This window comes from Macaca mulatta, chromosome 18 (assembly GCF_049350105.2).
Source record: "Macaca mulatta isolate MMU2019108-1 chromosome 18, T2T-MMU8v2.0, whole genome shotgun sequence".
Lineage (NCBI taxonomy): Eukaryota > Metazoa > Chordata > Mammalia > Primates > Cercopithecidae > Macaca > Macaca mulatta.
In genome coordinates, this window is record NC_133423.1 from 11,750,677 (window position 1) to 11,777,334 (window position 26,658).

General features: G+C 33.9%; 1 protein-coding gene across 11 annotated transcripts in view; it reads right to left on the reverse strand.

Moving 5' to 3' along the window:
• Positions 1-26,658, reverse strand: part of CCDC102B (coiled-coil domain containing 102B) — a 374,522-nt gene that overhangs the window by 173,337 nt on the left and 174,527 nt on the right. For 9 of the 11 annotated variants that reach the window (XM_015122187.3, XM_077975029.1, XM_028838176.2 and 6 more), the window contains one exon: positions 19,840-20,049. The exons of the other annotated variants lie outside the window; for them this stretch is intronic. In XM_015122187.3, the coding sequence (XP_014977673.3) occupies positions 19,840-20,049 (210 nt within the window). The remainder of the gene's footprint in view (positions 1-19,839; positions 20,050-26,658) is intronic. 11 annotated transcript variants of the gene reach the window in all.

Sequence of the window (26,658 nt, forward strand, 5' to 3'; positions counted from 1 at the left end):
CGTGCTCTCTCTCTCTCTCTCTCTCTCTCTCTCTCTCCAGTAGTCCCCAAATCAGAAATACAGTAAGTCCTCACCTAAAGTCATCCATAGGTTCTTGGAAACTGTGACTTTATGTGAAACAATGTATGACAAACCAATTTTACCATTGGCTAATGGATATAAATGAGAGTTGAGTTCCTATGGCATGTTTCTGGTCACAAAAACGTCACCAAATTTAAAAATTAAAATCCACAGATGTTTCTAATATTAAACACTGAAGTAAGTGTGAGCCATACACACACTCAAGAAAGACTCATAAAAACAAGACAATTATTTATCCAATTTCTGGTGAAGCAGTGAGGTCAGAGATTGTAGTGGTGGTGTGATTAAAAAAAAAAAAAAAAGGAATAAATGTTTCCAAACTGAAGATTGTCAGGAGCACCTCTAGCCTCCATGCAATCCAAAAACAAGCATATGTAAGGCGAGTTTGCTGAGCACTTTTGTATTGCATGGCTTACTGTAACGTTTCCATAGGATGATTGCATGCTTTATAAATTTTTATTTTACAATAATATGTATTTATTACTTTTCCTTTTCCAACCTGTTTATTCCAGTTCAGGGTCACAGGTGGCCTGAGTCCATCCCAGCAGCTCAGGGCACCAAGTGGGAACCCACCTAGACAAGACAGCATCCCATTGCAGGGCCACTCACACACCCACACTCACTCAGCCTAGGACCATTTACACATGCCATTTCACCTGGCAGACGCGTCTTTGGGATGTGGGAGGAAACGGGAGTAAGAGGAGAAAACTCATTCTGACATGGGGAGAGTGTCAAACTCCACATAGTGACTCCAGCAAGGAATAGATTTTGTTTCTCTCATTGTTATGATGAAAGACATTATTTGAGGACCTACTGTAACCTAAAATATTTTACAGTTATTGTAAAGGTTATTATAATGTATTTTGAGAAAATTGGTGTTGATTTGTCATTTTCCTCCAAATACAGTGCACATAAAAATTACCTATGTTTTAAAATATATGTGCTCCTGGTTCCCAAGTTACATGCCTAGTAATTCCAAAGTTTTACTTCAGAAAGCACCCTATCTGGCAGAGATAGGACCACGATCCAACTTTTAAAAACACGGCTGCAGAAGATAAGAACATCTAATGAAATCACACTGTCCCTGTATGTAAATTTATTCATATACTGGAAATACATGGAGGAATGTGTTTTCAGAATAATAGAATAGGAACTGCCTGTGAAGTATGAAAGTGATTTAAAATTACACTTTCTTTAGCTTTATTGACTTCCTGTTGAACCACACTTTCTTTAGCTTTACTGACTTCCTGTTTGGTTAGTTTATTATTATTATTATTATTATTTTTTTTTTTTTTGAGACCGAGTGTCACTCTGTTACCCAAGCTGGAGTGCAGTAGCACGATCTCGGCTCACTGCAACCTCTGCCTCCCTGGTTCATGTGATTTTCCTGGGATTACAGGTGTGTGCCACCATGCCCGGCCAATTTGTGTGTTTTTAGTAGACACAGGGTTTCACCATGTTGGCCAGGCTGGTCTGGAACTCCTGACCACAGGTGATCTGCCCACCTCGGCCTCCCAAAGTGCTGGGATTATAGGCATAAGCCACCACGTCTGACTGGTTTGTCTTAAAGTAGGAACTAGGAACACACACACACACACACACACACACACACACACACACTAACCATGCAATGGAAAAATTAAATAAAATTCATCAAAAAGCAAAGAGATGATTCTTTCTAGTTACTAATGTACGGATGCTTTCTCTCCTTTGTTTTTCTGTAATTTAGAGGGAATTAGAAAGCCTGCCAAATGCTGTGGGAATTTAAATGCCATTAATTAAGCATAATCAAATGATGGGGAAACAGAAAGTGATGGCCAGTCACAGAGAAATAGGAAATAAAAAATCTCTCAATTATGTCAACAGGCATATCAAAATCAACTGTGTGAATTAAAAAAGAAATAAATCCAGCAACCAGAAAGAGTACAATAAGCTATATCGGAAGCCAATCGCCATTTTAGTGAAAATACACTGAAATTCCAAGGAAATACTGCGTTGTACACACGAACCCAAATTAGTGACATTTATTTTAACTCCATAGCTACATTTTGAAAAACGTGATGAGATCATGGACTTTTGGAGTAAAGGTGATCTCAACCATTTATTCCAAACTCAGCGTTTAGAAATTATGAAGCTGAAGTGTATTACAAAGAGTATTATTTGGCCAAAATCACTCAAATAATAAGCACGAACCTAGGATAAGGGCTTCATTCTTTTTCCTTTCCTTTCCAGTCTCTGGTCCCATTTCTCTTATAAGTTGGACCACACATGCGTTAGTTGCCTCTTAACAACCAACACAATGACTAAAAAATGTATATACTATCCTCACTTTAAAGACACTGTCATCATATAAATAACTATGTTCAATGTAAATACATAGGCTAGATTCTAAGTTTTAGTTTGTGTTAGGTTCTAACTTGCTAAAACAGATTCCTGGGCCCCACACCTAAAGTGTCTGATTCAGAAGGCCTAGGATAATTATGCCTGATATACCTAGGGTAAAAATGCCTGATAATTAGCATTTGCTAATGTTTCTGGTTTAGATACTACATTTTAAGAACCACTGGGCTGGACTGTTAGTGAGTGAGTAAAAAGCATTAAACAGAGTTTGAATGTTTTAATGTATGTTTTTCTTTATATCTAATTGTCTAAAACAGTACTTACAGAGTAGTGTTTTACTGATTATCAAAATACATCAAGAAAGTGTTATTTTTAACAGAATCAGGAGGCTGTGGCTCTTTTCTAACCCAGGATTGAAACTATATAGATCTTACTAACTTTGTAGAAAATTGTCTTCTCTCCAGGATCAAATCTCAAAATTTACCTTAATCAAGTAGCCAGATGAGATCAACAAGTCAGACAAATGTACTGTTTTGAGCGTGAAAAATAAGAAATGTAGTGATTTGGGTTGGTGTCATGCTACTGTTCTTATAAAAATTTACAAAATATTTTCTTCAGTTCAGTAACAGCTTTTACAAAATCAAAATGGTATTGGTTAAATTCATAGTGCTAAGTAAATGTATGCTGACATTTTGGTTCCCTGAGCTAAATTTTTTAACTTTTATTTTTGTCATGTTCAGGGGTAGGTAAATGTAGGTAAATTCATACCATGGGGGTTTGCTGTACAAACTATTTTGTCACCCAGGTATTAAGCCTATTACCTATTAGGTATTTTTTCTTATCTTCTCCGTCCTCCCACTCACCATCCTCCTGTAGACCCCAGTGTCTGTTGTTCTTCCATATGTGTCCATGTGTTCTCATCATTTAACTCCCGCTTGTGAGAACATGCGGTATTTGGTTTTCTGTTCCTGCGTTAGCTGGCTAAGGATAATGGCTTCCACACTATGCATGTACTTGCAATGTACATAATCCTTTTTTTTTTTTTTTTTTGGCTGCATAATATTCCATGGTGTGTATGTACCATCTTTTCTTTATCCAGTTTACTGTTGGTGGGCATTTAGGTTGATTCCATGTCTTTGCTATTGGGAATAGTGATGTAATGAACAGATGCATGCCTCTTTATGACAAAATGATTTATATTCCTTTGGGTATGCACCTGGTAATGGGACTGCTGAGTTGATCGGCAGTTCTGTTTTTCAGTCTTTGAGGAATCACTGCACTGCTTTCCACAACAGTTGAGCTCATTTACACTACCACTAACAGTGTATAAGCATTCCTTTTATTTCACAATCTCATCAGCATCTGTTTTTTTTTATTTTTTATTTTTTAGTAACAGCCATTCCCGGGCTAATTTTTTATTTTTCATCTTCAAACTCTTAAGTCTTAAGCCATTGGTTCTCATCCTGGCTGAGAGAGAATGTAAGGCCTACAACAGAAAGAATTCAGAGGAAGTCAAACATGGCACTGAAAACAGTATAATTTGAACAAAGAGCCAATTGTTGACTTCATGAGTTGCTTTTTAAATTAGAATTCCAGAACTAAGAATTAACTATTTCTTCAGTAGAACTAGTCTTATTTCCCTTAGAGGTAAAAGGCAACTTACTTCATCAGGAGTCAAATGTGCTGTGTGTCCTCAGCCTATACCCTGTCTACACCGGTCACACTAGAAACTCCTCTTGGCCGAGGGCATTCCCATATTTTCTGTAATCAATTAGTAAAACCTTTTAACTTTAGAGGAGGTTGGTGATAAAAAATAACATCATTCTGTCATGCCTTAAAATGTCTTCTTACCATGATGAACTAGACCTCACAAAATATTTAATAGTAGTGTACACCTGCCAATTCTGCTGTACTAACTAAAAATCCTAAAAAGAGTTGCTCTCCCTTTTCATACCTACTTGATTTTGTTGATCTATCCAATTCCCCATCTTGTTTATTTATTTAGACGGTCTCACTCTGTCGCCCAGGCAGGAGTGCAGTGGTGTGATCTCAGCTCACTGCAATCTCCACCTCCCAGATTGAAAGGATTCTCAGGCCTCGGCCTCCAAAGTAGCTAGGATTTCAGGCATGTACCACTGTGCCCAGTGAATTTTTGTATTTTTAGTAGAGACAGTGTTTCATTGTGTTGGCCAGGCTGGTCAAATGATTTGACCGGGCCTTACATGATCCTCCTACTCATCCTCCCAAAGTGCTGGGATTATAGCTGTGGCCCACCGTGCCCAGTCTAATTCCCTATCTCTTTTATAAAACATTTCATTAAAGGTCATCTATTTGCCAGCATTCCCCCACCAAAGGATTTTTATCTTGCATGTCTGTAATTCTGCCTTATTTAAAATTAGAATAAAATACAGACAAAAATTACATTCCAAGTATGAAGCAGCAGAATAAGCTATTAAGGTCCAGATGCATTTTTTAAATCACATGAAATATAATTTTACTCCCTATGTGTGATCTGATCCTGTTGTATTTTCAGTCTGTCATTGTGATAACCACCTTAATTAGTTTATCAAAATCATATGCACATAGCCAGCCAGTCTTTCGACTTCTCACGGTTGATTCCAAACTAAATTTATAAACCTCAAAAAAGTATGCTTCTCAAAAATGTTATACTTTGTAGATTCAATGTTAGAGTCTTTTCATCCATGATCTATACCTATTTTTAAAAAGTAATTGATGATGACATCTCTTTACTGGTCATTTGTGATGCTTCCACATCTAGCACATACTTTCTAACACATACTTAAGTGTACACTTTTACTTTGTGAATGAAAATCTGAAAATACTTATTGGTAGAATCTGATTTCATAGCAGCCAGTCTTTATTGGTGATCCTGTATGAAAATGGCTATTTCACAGTGAATATAGAACTTTCTTTAACATGGGTTGTTTGGAGAGGGGAGGGATGCATTGACAAAAATAACTGTTTTGAAATAAAAATAGTAGACGACGACTTTTTTTTTCCTTTTAATTTATGCAAACAGATACCATGATGCATTCCTACCTACAACTAATTGCCTTAATTTTTCTTTTGTTCCTCTTTCCTTTACTCTTCTTTGCTTGCTTTTTTCTTCCTCCCTTTCTTCCTTCTTGTTTTCCTTTTTTTCTCTTTCTTCTTTCCTGCCTTCCTTTTGTGTTTTATCTACCATTCTTTTTTCTTTTTTTCCACCATGCCAAACTATGTCTTTGGAATCACATAGATGGAGTAAACACAATTTGTTAAAACTAGTCACTGTGGATAGTCTAGTTTAAGAAAGCTAAATTACCAATCATTACCTTATGTTTAGTGATAACAAACCAAAGAAGGTATACTACAAATTTGATCTGGATCGGTACACAAAGAGCCACATAAACACAATTGAAACTTTGGAGAATAATAATATACATTTGTAAAATTATATAAATCTGTATATTTAAGTAAAACCTAATATGTAAGTACCCAAAATATACGTACACACATGTATATTACCCAATGCTAAATTTTTTCACTTACTACAGTATTCTTAATAAATACCATTAATATTATTTAAGTTTAAAGATGAAAATCAATATCACACCGATTTTTTATAGTAATAAATTGTGATTATTCTAATACTGAATGCTATGTTTTCAAGAAGTCCAATAGAGAAAAATGTATTTCAAAATGTCATTTAACTAAGATGTGGGTTAAAATCATTTTTTTAATGGTGAAAGTAAACAGAATGCATACAGCTGCTTTAGTAATATTGGCCTAGATTTCCCAAGATCAATAATGGGTGTGATGAGATGTCACCAAAAATGGCAGAGTAGGCAGCTTCAAGTGTCCATCTCGCCACAGAAACATTGAAAAAATCAAGAAAAACAGCACAATCCACTTTGTCAGAACTCTAGAAAGCAGTGAAAGGTTCACGGAACCAAGCAATCGCTGAATCAATAAAAGACAACTTAAATATGGCAGGAAAGCTTTGTGGTGTTTTTATTGTCCTTTAAAGTCTAGCATTACCCTGACCTCAAGCCAGAGATGACAGCACAAGAAAGGAAAACTACACACCAATATCCTTTATGAATATAGATGTAACTATCCTATACACAATACTGGAAAAGGGAATCCAACAGCATATCAAGAAAAATTTACACTATGGCCAAATGGGGTTTATTCTAGAATGAAAGAGTAGTTCAACATAATAAAATCAGTCATATAAAACACCACATTAACAGAATGAAGGAAAAAAACGTATAATCTCAGTTGATGAAGAAAAGCATATGGCAAAATGCAATACTTGATCAGGGAGAAAAACAGAAAATAATAAATTAGAAAAAAGTTGAAAAATTTTCTCAACATAGCAAATGACATATGAAACATCTGCAGCTAACCTAATAATCAATGATAAAAGTTTGAAAGTTTTCCCCCTAAGATGAGCCACAAGACAAGGGTGCCTGCTTCCATTACTGCTGTTTAACTTTGTACTAGAAGTTTTAGTAAGAGCACTTAGGCAAGAAAAAGAAGTAAAAGACATGCAAATTGCAAAGGATAAAGTAAAACATGTATAAGATAACATGATCTTATACATAAAAAACTCGAACAAATCTAGAACAAGAAACTTACTACAGCTAATAAACAACTTCAGCAAAGTTGTAGGAAACAAAATGAACACACAAAAATTAGTTGTGCTTCTTTATATGAGCAACAAGCAGTCTAAAAAGAAAATTAAGAAAATATATCCCTTTTTAAGTACATCTGAAAGAATAAAATACATAGCAAAAAATTTAACCAAGGAGGTTAAAGACTTATCAACTGAAAACCACAAGACATTGCTGAAATAAAAAGACACAAATATATGGAAAGATATATGCACTTACCATTAAAATACCAATACTCTAAAAAGCCATCTAAAGATTCAATGAAGTCCCTGAAAATTTCAATGGCATTTTTTCTTGCGAAAATGGAAAAGTTGATTCTCAAATTCACAGGGAATTTCAAGAGGCCTTGAATATCCAAAATTATATTGAAAAAGAGCGAAGTTGAAGGACTCGCACTTCCTAATTTCAAAACTTACAGTAATCAAAACAGTATAGCACTGGCATAAAGATAAACATTCTCACCAAAATAATAGAATTGATAGTTGAGAGTTAAACCATACCTATACGAATAATTGATTTTTGATAAGGATGCCAAGACAATTCAGTGGCAGAAAAAATAGTCTCTTCAAAAAATGCTGCAGTCACAACTGGATATCTACATGGAAAATGATGAATATGGATCTCTCTCTTGCACCACATACAAAAATTTACTCAAGATAGATTAAGGGTATAAATATGACAGGTAAAACTATAAAACTATCAGAAATAAACATAGGGGAAAATCTTGGGTTTAGCAATGAGTTTTTAGATGTCATACCAGAGGAATAAACAACAAAAGAAAAAAAATAGAATTCATCAAAATGTAAAACTGCATGTATCAAAAAAAAGTGATATTATGACATAAACAATGGACAAAATGTTTGCATTTCATACATATGAGTAGAGTACCCAGAATATAGAAAGAATTCTTACAATTTTCCAACAAAAATACAAACAACCCAATTTAAAATTAGTCAAAGAGTTTGAGTACACATATCTGCCAAGAAGATATACAAATGGTCAATAAACACATGAAAATATCTTCAACATTGTTAGTCATTGGGAAAATGCAAAGGAAAATCACAATGAGAAACCAAACCCACTGGGATAAGTGTAATTCAAAACAAAACAAAACAAAAACACAAAAGAACAAGTGTGGCCAAGGATGTGGAGAAATAAAAACGCTCACATATTGCTGGCGAAAAGGTAATGGGTTCCGCCGTTATAGAATACAATTTAGTGGTTCCTCCAAAGGTTACAGATAGGATTACCATCTGACCCAGCAACTCTACACCTAGATATATACCCCAAATAATTGAAAACAGGTGTTCAAATAATACATGTGCATGCATGATTAGAGCAACACTATTCAAAAGAGCCAGAGGTAGAAACAACTCGATATCCACCAGCTGATGAAGAGATGAGCAAATACCAGATAGGCCCAAAAGGAATGAAGTACCCAAAAAGGTGTGAAGTAATGATGCAAGCTACAATGTGCATGAACCTTGAAAACATTATGATAAATTTAAAAAGCCAGACATAAAAGGTTATATATTGTATGATTCCATTTATATGAAATATCCAGAAATCCACAATGACAGAAAGCATAAGTGAGGTTGCTAGGAGATTAGGGGAGGGAGGAATGAGGAGTTACTGCATCATGCTTACTGGGTTTCCTCTTAGGGCGATGAAAATGCTTTAGAATTAAATAGACAGGGCGGTCCCACAACATTGTGAACCTACTAAATGCCACTAAATGCTCACTTTAAAATGGTTAATTTTATGTTATGTAATTTCACTTTAATGAAAAAGAGAAGAAAAAAGAAAAAATAGTGAATGGCTCAGATCTGTTAAAGTTATCTGACTTTACACTAATCTTATGATTTTAACTCAAACTTGCATTTTAGTTTTAATTTTAAATAACCTTTGCAACCATAGTGTTTTATGTCCTTTTAAATAAGAATGTAAATAATTATTTCTCTTATCATTCCTTTAAATCAAGCTAATTTATGTCAACTAATAACTGTGATGTGAACTGCAAAATTATTTGGTAATAATATAGTGGATTATTAGTATGCTAGTTACATCAAACATTAAAAATATATAATTTCATATCTGGCATTCATAAATGTCTTAATTTATGCTATGATATTTTGTTAAATATAAGTGATTTAAATTGTCAAACTTTGCATCTTTATTTTAATTGGATATGGGTTAATATATCATCTGTTTGATACACATGAAGGAGATTTTAAAGGATAATATAAATTTCCAATACCCTTACATTTGCCTTATTGATCAAAGAAAAGGGAAGTATAAGAGTTGAAAACAAATCAAGACACATAATTAAATTCAAATAGTAATAACAGAAGCATCAATACGTAAACTTACGCATTTGACACACAGTTATGAGGATGTGCCAAACACTGTTGTAGGGACTGAGATTTAATGTTCATGATTTTAGCAAAACATAACAGTCATTGCTAAGAGAATATGAAAGTAAAAGGATGTAAAACTCCTCCTATCACTAATTTATTCTTAGTAATAATGTTTCCTATATACAAAACCTTATCCACTTAGCTTTGCTTCCGTGGAGAATCACAAAACAGGGAAAAGGATAACTCTCCTATTTTAGAACTAGATTTGTAAAAGTCAGTTCTCTCTCTCTCTCTCTCTCTCTCTCTCTCTCTCTGTGTGTGTGTGTGTGTGTATGCATGGATTTGAGAGTAGGCATGAACAATCATATTACATTAGGGTAAATGTCATGCTACTTTTGCAATTGTTTCAAACCAGTAGGGATCTTTCAGCATGTGCTTTCTGCATGGCATTAAGAAACGGTCCTTTAAAACTATGATTCTTTATCTCTGCTAACTTAAGCAATTACTTGGCAAAAGAACTTTATTCCATCCAACTCACACAATCCCACTCATACACTTTAAAATGTACACAAAATCATGGGTGTATTTCTACATTTCACTCAATAACTAAATTATCAATTTACGAAGGACCTACATGTAGCCTAGCATTTACTGCAAGCAGGGCATTCTTCAAAAGAAATGGCTTTCCAATTTAATTACCGAAATAGAACACATTTTATATTTTAAAAACATGAATTTTTCCATATATCAAAATTCTCTTCACAATAATATAAATTTTTATTAATAGATACATTTAAAAAATAGAATTTATAGGGTATTTCAGCTATTGAAGCTACGTAAACAGTTAAAGAAAAACAGGAAATTATCCAATATAATGTTATCTATAATAATTTCTATTTCATAACAGTAAAAAATGTAACTGTGTATTCTTAAATGAATGATTTTATAAATAATAGTACGATTTGGAAGAAAAACAACATACTATATCAGGAAAATTTAACAAATGGATAGGTTGCCTGCTAAACCACTGACTGGAAATAAAATATTTTCGAAGTCAAAGTTACTAAATAAAATAAACATATTGTAATTCCTCGAATATGGATTACTGTCATTAATGCAAATTCATTAGGAATCAACTTTAAATCAACTTTAACTTTTAGATGAATTCATCATTTTCCTAAGACACATCAATTACTGCCCAGACACATTAACTTTCTGAAAGCGATCATTATGTCAAGTGAATGAAGGGATTCAGTTGCCAGAATGACTTCAGTAAACAAGCTTCCAAAACAATTCTCCTGAGACATGGGGCTTTTCTCAAAGGAATATGGACCACTTTCTCCAAAAACGTTTTGTTTTCAAAATTATCATTTGCAGTAGAGAATAAATAGACTTCATATCAGTGGAAGAAATGAGCTATTATAAAGAAGATTTTGTGCCATATATTGGATAAAGCAAATCAGCATTGATACTATAGATACTATAGATCATACTATTTATACTATAGATCATATAAAAATAATGTCTGGAAATTGCAAGTCTACGTTTTTTGTCACAGAAAAATCAAGACTTCTCTTGATAAATATTACACTTGTGTGTTTGTTCTCCTTGGTTATTATGTCTTATCCTTTTGTAGTGAGCACAAACCCCACTTTTCATTTCCCTTCCTCTCATTTGTCTTATCTTTTATCTGTCCTCCTGAAATTTCAAAAATGTGAACAAAGGGAGGAAAGGGAGTGTAAGAGCATGAAAAGAGTTTAGGACCGGAGAGGTATCTAAAATTCTTTTTTGATTTCTCAAGCCCAGAATTACGTTTTTCTGTGTGTCAAACTCCCCTCTGTCTATGCCTCTCAATTATGTGAATATTTGCTATCCATTCATCCTGACTTTTAGATTCTAGCTTCCCTCTCTTTGTGCATCTATGAAAACTCATTCACCTTTATTTCAGTATTTTTAGTATGATGACTCATGCACACAAAGTATTGCTTATCTTAAACTACAAATCCCTCATTCTTTTAAAAAATTTATCCCTTTCATGAATGTTTTTGAAGACCTAGTATGAGAAAAGTGTGCTAGGTTGCAGGGATATATGAATTAGCAAACGTAATGCAATCCTTTATCCATCTCCTAGTCACATGCAATAGAGATACTAATCAAATGATCTCACAAACAACTAGACAATTGCAAAAACTGCAACAGCTATGTGATCTATTCAGGTAGATCAGGAAAGGCTTTTCTAAGGAAGGAAAATCCTAGTTAATATCAGAAAAATTACTATGACTTAAGAAAACAAATGAGACCAGAGAAGAACTGTAGCAGGCTTCATGAGAAGGGCTGCCAGAAGCTGCAACAAAAGCAGATCTCTAAGAGGTAAACAAGCAATAGGAGAGCACTGGGCTCAGGTGGATGCCGCACTGCTAAACATGGTGCAGATGGGTACTGGTTAGATGAATATGTTGTCACTTACTATAACTACCAGTTTTGTGTATCAGAAAAGGTCCTATAGGTCTATAAAGAGGTTGCTAAATGAAGATAATAGCTCAAACCTCTGACCCATATAATGTTGGGGACTGAGAGATATTACGGAATCCATGCTGCTCTTCGATTTCCTATCTCTGCCCAGCTGTGATATTGCCTAAATGTGCACATGCATTTAAATTACTTGTTTGCTTAATTTACAGGAACCTGAGCTTGACCATCTTAGAGAAACCTGGTTATAAAATAAATTTATATATGAAATGATATTTTTTCCTCCAGAAAGAAAAACCTATGGAACGGTCTTATGGAGGAAGAAAGCATGAAGTAATTCAAAGGACTAAAAGGTGAAAATGGGTGGAAACATGTAATCAAAGAAAAATAATTCTGGTAGTAGAGTGGAAATGAATTGCAAGTGATTCGATGCAAGGGTCCAGAGTAATTATTAAAAATTGCCATAGGCAAAGTGCTTGCTACTCCAAGTGCAGTCTGTGGACCAGCAGAATCAGCACCACCTGGAAGCCTGGTAGAAGTGCAGAATCTCAGACTTTATCCCAGACCTACAGAATCAGATCAGGGTTCAGAAAGGAGGAGGTTTATATCTCACATCGACAGTAGGAAGTTTTCCATCAACTTCCAGAAAATATTATCTGAGAGGCTATTTCATGACCTGAGGATGATGAAAGTGAACTGTTTAGGAAAAATGGTGTCTATTCAGTTCAGGGTCAGAGCTATGGTGGCCAAATCCCTCCATGAGTTTCAGGAAAACACTTCCCGCTACTCTCCAATAAATGAAAGGCAAAGAAAATAAGAGACTGGAATGATATGGGCACTCTGAGAACTTGCATAAAAATGTAGATCCAGAGGAGATGTGCAAATGTGGAAAACTGCAATTCCAGTTGAGGGGAAAGACTTTTCTTTGGTGGACAACTATTTCCACATACTTTTTTCCTATTAACCAACCAACAATTATTAACAGGCCTCACCGCCTACTTTGTGTGGTTCCCTCTAGCACCTCACTACTTGGAAGTCTGATCTAAAACAAAAGCAATGGCATCACCAGGAAACTTGATCAATACTGAGTATCACAGACATCACCTCAGCTCAATGATTACAATCTGCATTTTAAGAGATCCCTGGATTATTCATTTGTGCCTTAAATTTGAATATGCACATTAAAGTATCTCAAGTACAATTGTGGGTCTCTGAATTCCAAGTAAATAAATATAAACTAATTATCAAAAGAAAATCTGTAATTGCTGATATGATTGAAAGAATGCTAATAATGCAATTGTTCAGTAACCTAATTTTCTGTTTCTGTTGAGCTAATTCTTCATTTCCTATGCTGATAATTATGATGGAAATGTGCTACTAGCATATGTCAGAGAAACCCCAACCAACCGACAATTTTACAACATCTACGATCAATATTTTGCAAAGTTTTTGTTGTTGTTGTTGTTGTTATCGTTGTTGTTTTTGGAGATGGAGTCCCTGCTATGTTGCTCAGGCCAGTCTCAAACAACTGGGTCCAAAGAATCCTACCTCACCTGCCCAAGTAACTGGCACTATAGGTGCAAACCACTGCACCTGGCTAACTTTATGACTTTTATTCAAAATCCTATATAAACTTCTTAGTAGGCCCCTAATATTTCATAAATTTAATTTTGGCAATTCATCAACATTATAGTGAAAGAGAAAGAACTAGTTAAACTATAAGTAATGTATAACGTGTGGTCAAGTTAATTATTGACAAATAGAATCTAATTCCAGCTAAGGCATGAGTTCAGTGTTATCCAATCCCTACTATTTTTTTAAATTATAGATACATTTATTTTTCTGGATGTTAGAGTTTTTCTGATTTTCAGTTTATCATTAAACTTTCTCTTTCTGGTCTTGTATTTACCTAACTACCCTAGTGGAGGTTATTATTGATGTTAGATTACAGACTTTAGGATCCATACCTTTGAACAATGGAATATGATCTCTAGAATTTACCACAGAGAATTTCTCTATTAATGTTCCCGCAGGTGCCTCAACAAAAATGACACCACCAATTCTTCTAATTTCATGCTTCATTAATTTTAGGCTATCGCTAAAATTCTTTTAGTTTAGGATCAATCAATGTTATTCTTTTAATTTGTTTCCTGAGTATAAATGCTGTAAAGTAGTTCCCCTATTTTTAATTCATTTATTTTGTCTCCTATCATAGGGGATGTACTGATTATCCTCAGTGTTATGAATTCACTTAATTATGCCCTTTAATCTTAGTGCAAAACATTCCTGATTTTGACTTGTGTTTAATAAAAAAATTCTCCTGAACAAAATTATGTAAAATTACTTTAAAAAATAAAAGTCTTCTTTCTTTCTTTCCTTCCTTCTTCTTTCTTTCTCTTTCTTTCTTTCTTTTTTCTTTCTTTCCTTCCTTCCTTCCTTTCTCTTTCTCTTTCTTTCTTTCTTCTTTCTTTCTCCTTCCTTCCTTCTTTCTTTCCTTCCTCCCTCCCTCCGTCCCTCTCTCTCTCTCTCTCTTTCTTTTTCTTTCTTTCTTTTTCTTTATTTCTTTCTATTGAGACAGAGTCTCTGTCACCCAGGCTGGAATGCAGTGGTGCCATCTCGGCTCACTGCAACTGCTGCCTCCTGGGCTCAAGCCGTTCTCCTGCCTCAGCCTCCCAAGTAGTTGAGATTGCAGGCCTGCGTCACCAAGAAGCCCAGTGAATTTTTGTATTTTTAGTAGAGACAGGGTTTCACCATGTTGATCAAGCTGGTCTCAAACTCCTGAACTCATGTCATCCTCCCGCTTCGGCCTACCAAAGTGCAGGCATTACAGATGTGAGCCACCGTGCCCAGCCATCTTTCAAATAGTATAATAATAAAATATTGTGGCTAGTTTTAGAAACTTATCCTTAGATACATACCATGGTAGCATCATATACAATTTTTTAACTTTAATAAAATCTAAAGGTTTTTTTGTTTTTGTTTTTCTAAATAGATGATGACATAATACATAATTTCTAAATAGGACTATCACATAACACCAGAATGTTTGTTTTTAATTTCTATAAATTCATACTTTTAATGTCATTTCTGTTTTTAATAGCTTTTAAATTGTGATTTTAATATGTATGTGTCTCCATTAAAGCTAAGCATAAATATTAATATCAGTTAAACTCAGTGACTAGCAGGTTGGCTTCCAAAAAAATTTCTAATGCTAATTTCTTAACTGTCTGTATTTTCAAACCATAATTTCTCTAGTTTTTGAATAGCAATGTTGGGAAATGTTCAGATTTTTTTTCCAAATTACAAATAAGTCATTTGGAGAAATGTCTTCTGATCAGCTACATTCTGAAGACTTACCAGTTATGTTCTCAAACTATGCTGAAATACTCAGCAGAAATATAGCATAAGCATCTACATATTTCATGTTAAAAATGTATGTGTCATGGTTCATCAACTTATTTTCATTCAGCAAGTCTTTGTTGTACACCTGCTATATGCACAGGAGGTGGCAATGCATTTCCTGAAATTAGTAAGACAAAATTGGTTCCACGAAGGGAACTAGGACAAGTAAGAGACACCAGTATAATAATTGAAATCTGGCTGAGAAATAGAGGCAGAGATCCTTGGCTGACAGTTCTAAAATGATTGCCATGGCTCAATGTAGACTGTGTAGACCAGGTTACGAACCCAAGTGAAAAATCTACCCCAGAGGGTTTTGTGTGGCCAGAACAATATTTCTAGTGCTTTGAATATGAATGCCTCCCAGGAAAGCACTGCTTTCCAGCTAGGGAGAGGTACTGTTTTGTTTTTTCACCCTGAACCTAACTCTGTCACATTTGCCTTCTTGGCCCCTTCTGTAAGCCAGACGCCCCTGGGCTATAGCAGGAGGCCACAAGCCATGACCTATGAACCAAATCTGGCTCCAGACCTGTTTGTGTGCCTCCCATGTAATATTCTCTATGGTTTCAAAGGCTTATAATTTTCCAAAAGGATATGCCACAGAGACTTATGTGGCTTACTTAAATAGTTTAACACATTTACCATCTTGATCTTTACAAAAAAAGTTTGTTCATCCCTAGTCTAGAATAACACTCCCCATGTGTTTGTTGATGTACTCATATATAGACTTATTACACACGCACATCAAGTAACTTATATTGCCAGAGAAAATTGCAAAAGTCTTTGCAATGATCAACAAAGATTCCTGGAGGTTGTGTCTAACACATTCCTCGGGTAAGGTTTTCTGATTCTATAATGTCCTGCAGTGTTGATATCATTAAGATATTTTACACAAAATCCTGTAATTTATAGATGATCCATGGCCATGCAACTGATTCTTGTCCATAAACGTGTAGGACAACGTTATTTTGTGACAGTGCAATTTATTTCCCCACCCACGATGGAAGAGCCACTCTTGCATCCATTAAGCACATTCATTTCGGCATTATTGGGTGCCTAGTTGTATGACACTTAGATTCTCCTTTGAACTGGCTGTAGTAACTTACTGGTTTCCTCATTAACTAATGGGATAAATAAAATAGTTGATACATGTTCTTTTTATGTTCTTATAAAGTTATGAGCTTACCAACTTTCACCCTTTATATATGTTAACTTATTTATGTTCTATAGATATGCTATTGTACTAATATATATTATAAACATAGAGATTCAAAAAGAGCTTTTTGAACACAGTGTGACATGCACACCCCACTTTTGATGCCACTATAATTTTTGATATACTTAAATGTTTTAGCTACCTTGATCTTGTGAAAGAAAACTAAGAAAAACTTCTGACAAATAGCTCAAATTATTGAATTCACATTTTCTGAGTGTATTGAAGATGTTTTTTAAAAAAAACTTTGTCATATCAGTTAGTCCAATAAGGACAGGTGGATTTTTTTAATGTTGGATGGAAATGTACATTCTAATGATCAAACATCACTAACATAATTTACTATTGTCTGTGAAATCGGACTTTCAAATGTAGCTGCATTTCTCTTCCTTAAAGCATACTCTTGGATTTACTTATGTTTTTACAAATCTAGGTCTTAAACATCTTTGCCATCATTTATAATGCAGACTTCATGCTGAGAAGAGCACTCGATACTGCCACCGAAGTTCTGTTGTCTGGTGTCGTTTTGTCAATTATGCTGATGCCAGGGACCATGGAACAGTGCCACTATTTCCAAGAGCATCAGCAAATCGAAAGATCTTCATGCAATGGTTGTTCTAGAAAAGTCTACTACATTGGTTTATGCTTTAAAAATAGTTACTACCAGAGTAGTAATTTTTCAGTCTGTCCATTAAAAGTTCAAGTGTATTATCGCATTTTTTAAGTTGTAAAAGGATGATGTACACATATCCTTAAACATAGTATATAAAAGCAACTACTCAATGGAGATTTATGTGATAAGATTACTCATGTAAATAAAATTATTTTTCTATGAATTAATAGTGCAATTTAAAACTGGAAGGCATTTTCTTTAAAAATGTATTCCCTATACCACTGAAATAAAAAAAAATCAAATGTAAAGCCCTGTAAAAAGTCATACCTTTTTCAATTAATAGGGACTTACAAAAATTTTATTGAACAGTTAGAATATTAAAACCCAACATATTTTTTTAAAATTTATGTGGGGTTCTTAATGAGTAGCAGGTAGCTTTATGTCTGCCACAAACCTTTGGTAAGTGTGATTTAAATGCAAATGTCATGTAGTAAGAGATCTTATATTTCTTTTAGAGACTAAGATTCAAGCAGTGTTTGCACTAGTGGCCTTTACATGCTAGCACCTTCTTTCACTGCCTCACTCATGTATGGAACTTCTATACATATGTAGACATAGTACTTATACATGGTATATACACACACACACACACACACACACACACACACACACACACATACGCACATGCACATAGCACCATGGTATTCATCCATGGTACTTATATACATATAAATTAACTCTTATTGAAATAGTGTTAAAACTACAATATGGTTTTGTGTTATGATAAAATCTACATTATTCCCTGAACCTTGGCATATTCTGTACACAGCTCTGATTCATTTGACATTTGAGGACATCATAATCTTGACATTTTGAGCTTCTGGGGAAGTTCCTGTTACACTAAGAATTTTGGCGTGCTACTGTTCCAAAATAAGTGATTATTTTAGTTCCAGCAGATAGTCTGAATTTATAATGAAGAGGGTAAAAATCACCAATGCCACCCCCACCATCAAAATGATCTATTCTTAAAAAATCCTACAGTCTTCTAAGTGATCAGCATACCCACTGACTTAGACCTTCGAGGATCCTCCCAGTTTCCAAGTTCTGCTTAGTCCTAGTCCAAATGACTACACTGTCGTCAAAGAGACCAGGTCTGGAATAGGTGTGCCCTGATGACAGGTTACGACAATGCCAGCTCCAAACAGGCCTCAATTTTTCCTGAGAGACACACTTTATATTATGACATTTTGGTACAACTAGAAAGGTGCCAAAATTAAATATATAATCAATTGCTTCTTAATCTATGTCCCCTGCCACTTTATTCTTAGCAGTCATTATAGTGTTTTATTTATAAAAATTTGTATGACTCCCTGCATAGACTCTAAGCCCATGCTAGGCGGGGATAATGATTCATTAATTACTATTCTCATTACCTGCATATAGAACAGTGACTGACACAGAGAATAATACAAATAAATGTTTGTCTTGTTTAAATAAATCAAATAAAAAGTATTTCTGTAATCAATCCACAGTCCATAATTGAGATGATTCTGTGCTGTTTAGAGTAGAGATGTCCAAAAAAGATGTCTACAGATTTATCAGTGTACTTATGTCAGAATCAAATACATTATTATAGATAGTTTATGAATCAGTACAATAGAAAATTATGGTCACGGACTATAACATTTAACTTTAGATATTTGCATTGCTAGGTCATGAAACACTAATACAATTTAATCTTGCATTTGCAATAAATCCCTAGATTCATGAAAGAATGACAAAACAATACGGAATTCAATTTTTCTGGCCATGTAGCTTTTAGAGCTTATATGAGTATGAATGACTCATATATCTCAAAACTATGAACTTATCAAACTCACCCTTGAAAACGGTTACAGGAATTGAGTGAGAAATAGAATTGTGCATTAAGATGCTATATGTAATTGAAAAATAGAAACAAGGAAAATAAAATTTGCAGCATATTGACACAAACCCACATTAAAACTATAAGACTGTCATTAAAAACACGTTTAAAAATCTGTAAACTATCAAAAAAATGTCCGCCTATAGCACAAACTATATCTATTGGCTTGGGGATAAAACACATCTAAAATTAAATTTCCCAAATTCAAATTAGGAATGTTATTCTGGTTTTAAGATTTATACCATAGGCTGGAAAAATTATTTGAAAAATTATGCATTTAATTAGTTCAAAAATAATCGTTCTGAAACTGACAAAAAAAGAACCAGAAACAGTGAGTTTCAGCTAAATTTAAATGTTTATGTAGAACTTACCATAGCTACCAGCAAGTGCTTATTGTATAGTTGCTTGAATTAATGAAAAAATCTTTATTGGAAATAAGATCAATAGCTTAGAAAATACTGAGACAAAGCTTTAATAAGAAACAAAAAACCAGAAAGGTCTATTTCTTACTTCATTTTTCTTCCTCCTTTTGGAAATCTCGAAACTGTCTGAAGATTTGTCATATTTTAACATTTGACACACTTTGTTTCAGATGCATGAACAACATTATTTTACATCCTAGTGGGCAGAAGAGCAAGGGGTATCAGGTGTTAGCTAGCACAAAAGGAAATAGCCAAATGTGGAGGCATGTACCAGTGAAGACAGACTCGGCATAGGCATGAGGGTGAGATTAGACAGTGAGAATTTGCTCCAAGGAGCACCCATACCTGGTTTTTCTCTTGCAGGTCAATTTGTGACGTCTTGAAATCAGGACTTGGAGAGTTTGCACTTAATCTAATTTTCTTATCCAAGAGCTCTTCCATTTCTTTCACCTGGATCTTCAACCTTCTATTTTCTCTCTCCAGTCCCTGCTTTTCTGTTTCAAGTATTTCCCTCTTGTCCCATTCCGAGCTGTTTTCAGCTTGCAATCTCTCTAGCTACACACAGAAAACACAAAAAAGCAGCATGCAGCATTTGCAACTGCCAAAAGGTAACGCCACCGACAAACAGACTCCCATTAAGAAAGGTTCATGGATATGTCCATTGATATAATTTTAAAAAGAAAATTCTATTTGTTTGAAAACATGAGAAAAATACAAAAGTCTGAAGATCAGGCCAAACCGTAGATAAATAGACTTTTCCTCTTGGTTCACATAACTATCTCTACAGCCATATGGACCATATTTTTCAAATACATGTGTCAAGTGAAAAACTGCTGCTCTTGGGAACACATTAATCTCCACTCTCAACTGATGAACATTCTCAGTGGAGAAGACACAAAACCATTTTGTGGGCAATTTTGATTGGATATATTCCACTTATTCATTCACTCATTTATCTAGGGAATAGATAAATGCTATATATCTATCTTTCTATCTATCTGTCTGTCTATCTATCTATCCATCCATCCATCTATCTATGCAACATTCGCAGTTGCCAAAAGGTAATGCAAAAGGTAATTTCATTTTGGCCAGGCGCGGTGGCTCACGCCTGTGATCCCAGCACTTTGGGAGGCCCAAGCGGGCGGATCACGAGGTCAGGAGATCAAGACCATCCTGGCTAACACGGTGAAACCTCGTCTCTACTAAAAATACAAAAAATTAGCCAGGCGTGGTGGTGGGCGCCTGTAGTCCCAGCTACTTGGGAGGCTGAGGCAGGAGAATGGCGGGAACCTGGGAGCTGGAGCTTGCAGTGAGCCGAGATCACGCCCAGCCTGGGCGACAGAGTGAGACTCCGTCTCAAAAAAAAAAAAAAAAAAACGAAGAAAGAAAAGTAATTTAATTTTATATTGAAATACATATATATACTTTATAATTTTGTATTTTAAAATTTTACATTAAAATATTTTCAATGTAAAATTATATAAAATTGAAACAATACTACAAAGAAAATCTTATTGGGACACAGCCGTGCTTCGCACTTTGCCTATAACTGCCTTCACACACAAAGGCTAAGTTAAACTGTTGAGAGAGAGACCATATAGGTAGTAAAGCCCTAAATAGTTACTTTGTGGTCCTTTACACTAAAGTTTTGTCTACCTCTGCCCTCTTCCCATGGTTCTCAACCAAGGCTGCATGGTATAGCAACATGAGGAGATTTTTATAACCATCAATGACCAGAAGCCTACTTTAGAAATTCCGATTTAAGATAATTTTAACATCTCCTTTGCTTTTTATTATTTTAGTGTTTTTATGTTTTAAAGAGGCAGTATCAAATGTATTTATTTTCTGCAATTTTATTACATCTAAGTGCTCATTATGATGAGGTGCAATTATATTCATCTGCTATAATTTTTTTTTTGTGGACATTGTAAGTAGAAGTGAATAGTAGCTTTTTTTTTTTGCTGTAAATTATAGTCCTGAGCTATGCATTCTAATCTGACTTCACGATTTATCTTCTGGATAAGCTTAGTCAGGTAACTTCATCTACCCCAATGTGGACAATTTATCTAATCTGATGAGGTTTGTGAGAAGTGAAATTAATCAAGGTAATTAGAAAGCACTTTGTCTAGCAATGTAATACTTAAAGGAGCAACACTGTGGTAATATAAATTTTTTTAAAAAATGTATATTTCTCTCATATATTTGGGCATATGGACATCAATGTAATTTATTGCATATATCTATACAACAGAGTAACTCTTTACAGTAGAAAATCTATTAGAATCTCATCCTGGTTCCACCACTTACTCACTGTCTAATTCTGGACATTTATTGTCTTATTAAGTTTTCTTACTAGTAAAATTAGTATGGTACCATACATATAATACCATAAATACAATACCACAAATGCCACATTTGTGGTATTGTATGGACAGAAGAGGGTCAACTACTCAAAATTCCTTGCAAACTATTTAGGATGATTAAAGTATGAGGCATTTTAAAAATATCTCAAAAGGATAAACATTCTAAATTACTTGTTTTTACATTGTTAATTATAATGGCTTGATTGCAGCATACTTTATAATTATCATACTGTTATAAAATCTGTTGCTATGACATGTTAAATTCTAAAAACCCATCAACTTAGTCAACATTTAGAAAAATGTTACATTTCAAAAATATCCTTTATAATATCATAATAAATTATGATATAAAAGCCTAAAAACTGCTTTTTCATATATATATAATTGTACCATTATTGTAGAAAATGTTCTGTTCCCAAATCTAAGAGATGCTCTGGCTTCTAAAATGTAGGAAACCAAAATTACATTCTTGGCACATTTACCTATTATGTATAATAAACTAAGGGTCAAATTTTAGATGATGTAGTTTGACATTTGGGATGCTTGTTTGGGAATATGAGGTGAAAATATTATATCACAATTTAATTTAGTACATTACATTACTTTCATTGTTAAGATTAATACTTACAGTTTCTATCATTGCCTCACTTGTCAGAATAAAAATAATAAAGTTGCCACAAAAAGGCAGCAACTTAGTAATGAAAAATTAATATAAGGAGAGCAAATGTATTTTTGGGCTAGGACAAATATGCTGTGTCAAGTCTTTGCAAACTTGTAGGATTCTTTTAAATGTTAAAATTAAATAAATTGATTTAACACTAAATAACAGATAACAAGTAGAACCAAGGTTTTAAATAAGTAATACATGGTCTGAATGAACAAATTTTAACTCTTAAGATTTTTTTTAAGTAATGATTTTAGCAGTAGCAACAACAAAGCTTAAATAATGCCTTCTGATGTTTTACTATTTACAGATTTATCAAAACATACAAATTATTTGATAAATATATGCATATAACATATATTAAAAATTAAAAATCTTATAAAAATTATTAGTAGTTTTAGTTATTTTGTAAAACTGTTTCTTATCACATTATTCTTTTCCAAGAATCATATGAAAATCCACTAATTTAAAAAGCATTTAATTGCATGTACCTTAAAATGATAAATAAAAAATCAAGTAATATTTTAAGCTCTCAGAGTTTACCATAAAAAATTACAATAATTTTATCAAATGGAAATAGAATTCCATTGCTTTGCTTCTGATGATGAAGAGAAACTCCTAAAATATTTTAATTCTTACTCAACTGTGAATTTTAACCATTAGTGTGTTCTAGCATTAAATGAATTTCAGATAATGCAGAAATTACTGAAACATGTTTTCTGAAAATTTTAACTTAAAAGTACATTCTTTGTAGAGTAAGTACTAAAATATTTGTTCACTTAATGACATCAATTTCTTATTAAACACTGAGAAAAAGTACATAAATATCCAACACTATATTTACTGAATGAATATTTATTGAGCATATTTATGTATCAAGAAACAAAGAGGAACTGAATATATGACATTAAAAATGCAAATAGAATATGAGTAAAATTGGGCATCTTTTTACAAAGGAAAAAAATTGAGTATCATAGAACGGCCTGCAATAAATCAGGTAAAAGGAGAAGGTTGTTTGAGGAAATGATATTTAAGCTGCAACTTGAAGTTTAACAAGGCAGAAAAGCACAGCCAAGCCCAGACTGTACCAAGCACAGGAAGCAGGAAATATGTTTGAACACTGCAAGACCAAGAGGAGTCTGTCCAGTTATGGAAAGCTAGGATTTGGGGAGGACATGGTATAAAAGGAAATTGGGCAAACACAGACTGGTTCTGAAAAATAAGTATGAATAGCAGAATCACTTGAGTTTCTCGTAAAAACTGTAGTATTGTGATTATTCCTAAGGATAAAATGTTGGATCATTTTCTAAACATAGCTATTTACTCATTCTTCAACTGTCATTGCTTGATATTGTTGAAAACATACCTAAAATTGTAATCATTAACAACAACTGGAATGCAAGCTTTATGAAACCAGGACTGTGTCATTTTGCTCATAAGCCCAGCACCAGACACACACTGTATGTGTGCTCCATAAAAAACTGTTAAGTGAGAGAGAAAGCAGATAATGATGGTCTCCAGGAAAAATCCTTTCTGTATTTCAATGACAACAATTAGACACAAAGCAAAATTAAGACAGCACTCTAGAAAAATCCAGTTACTTGACTTACCATGACCTAACATGAAAAGGATTTCTCAGTACATTGACTCTGAGCTCTTACTGCTATTGTCAGAGCTGCTTTACATTTTATAGTAGTGAACACAGTGAGGCAGAGATGATTTTTAATAAAATAACCAACAGATGAGTCCCAATTCTCATTTAGACTGATTGCTTCAATTTGTGTTCTTTAAAACATAAGAAAACTTTTTCCTACAACCTAATGTTGTGAGGGAGAAAAGAAATCATTTAGGGAAAATATTTATTAACTTCCAAATTCAAGTCAAAAATGTCTAAAGTCATAAGTTTATTCTCTAAAGAAGAAAACATCAACAGCCACTTCAAATACAAAATAGTGTATTAACGTTTTCCTTAAGTTTTATCAAGATGACAATCACTTTTTAAATGGCCCTAATCAACTGAGAAAACTCCCAAAAGCATGCACTATATGTCACTTGGCAGGCCAGTGAAGAGTCACCTAACACCAATGTGGATGTTCCAGTAATCGATTTGCAAATATTCCGAATTTTGATTTCAGACAAGTTAGCCATAAAACCTCATTATATATACTGTGGTTTTGGAGGAAAGAAGGAAATGACAGAAAGCATTTCTGTTTCCTAGCAGTAAGAAATTATCACCCTTTATTGAGGCCCTAAGGTATCCTGGGTAAATAGTCATATAGATTATTTCCTATTCTTACAATGATTCCACAAATCATTTGACTGTGCTATGCATGAGGGAGCCGGGGTTCCAAGAGTAGAAGTCATTTTCCAGTTGGACAAGGAGTCCAAGCCATGGTTCACCTAAAGATCCTCTCTGGTTCTATTTCTGAGCTCAGAAACCAGTAAACAGGACCACATATCCACTTGCAATAGCAACTACCAGATTCTAAATCCTATATTGCATTATAGCAAAGGTTTCATTTATGATTTTGGTTTGGTTTTACATCTTTTAGGTTTTTTTCCCCTTTTTGTTCTGTCTCTGTCTAAGGCAAATTAATTCACAAGAGAGGCAATTTCTGTAGAATCACATTTAAAAGTCTGGCAACTCCATTTTAAATGAGTCCATATTATTGATATCACCCCTTGTATCCTTTACCAGTCTTCCTCTATGTCTTAGAATCACAAATAAGAATTGGAGGAACCCCTTCCTAAATGAAAATCTACTTCCAATCTGTCCATAGTTAAATATAGCCTAGGAATAGCTCAGTCTCTTTTTGACCAAGAGTCAACAGTACAATAAATGATTTTAGTGATGTGTAATGTCATACATATTTTAGTTGCTTTCTTTTTATTTAAAATACTTGGAGAATTTCTAAAAGTAAAAATTGCCTCACTAGTTTGAAACAAAATGTGTGCCAAAGTTAAATATAAAAGAAGAGAGTGGCCAAAATGCTATTTCAGATTAAACATGAATCAAAAGCAATGTAAGCATTTTTTAATGCATCTATTTCTAAATAAGTCAGTACATATTAGAATGACAAGTGAAAATACATTTGTAAATACTTTGATTATGTTCTGGTAGAGAAAACTTACAAACCTCACAAGTAAAATCTCTTAAGGTGATGCTTTGAACCCTAGATTTCACAACAACCATGAACTGCCTCAAAAGTTCTTAATGATCTTATAGAATTAATACTTTCCCCATTTCAATTAGAAGTAATAATCATCTATACATAACTTAGGAACTATGAAAACTAAACATAAAAATAAACATGTTACTGTTATCCCTGCAAAATGAGAAATGTTTCATGAAAGTATTCAAGCCCAACCAGAGAAAAGCCTTGATTTAAAACCAAAACAGGAAAAAGATACCCTTCTTTCACTCCCATGCCAAACACTGACATGCTACCACGGATTTCTTATAAAATCAAGGAAGTGTGAAGCTTTACAGGATGAGTGCTTACCAAATCTGAGAAGTGAAACACAATAGAGCTGGTAAAATGTAGATCTTGTTCCAGGGATAATAGGAACAAGGGGTTTATATAAAGCATCTATAATGGGACTTAATTTTACCAGGCACAAACTACACTCTCAAGCGTGCTCTATTATTAGGAAGAAATATGCAAACACACAATACTTAACAAGATCTGCATTGGAAAAATGAATGTATTATAAGGGAATTGTAATTAAACATGCGAGGTAAGCGCTCTATTTGCAAAATCTCTCCTAGAAGTAATTTTAAAAGTAGACAAATTATCTTGGCACCGAAGCTGCCAAACAGGTATTCTCAAGGATTTCAATTGATCTCAGTATCCGAGAAACATGAAACCTGCTGACACTGCCTAAAACAAGCTTTTCTGCTCAACCGAGAATATGCTTTGTGTTAATCCATATATTTGTTTTCTCTAAGGAATTAACAAGCATTATTTGTAGACACTCTGATGGTTCAGAAAAAAATAGCAACTTAGCTTCAATTATTAGCATTGAGTTGTAAAGAAGAAAAAATTTATATATAATTTAAAGGAGGAAAATAGTGGGATAAGAGATGGTAAAATGAATCAGAACTGGAGAATGATGCACAAAGAAAGAATAAAATTG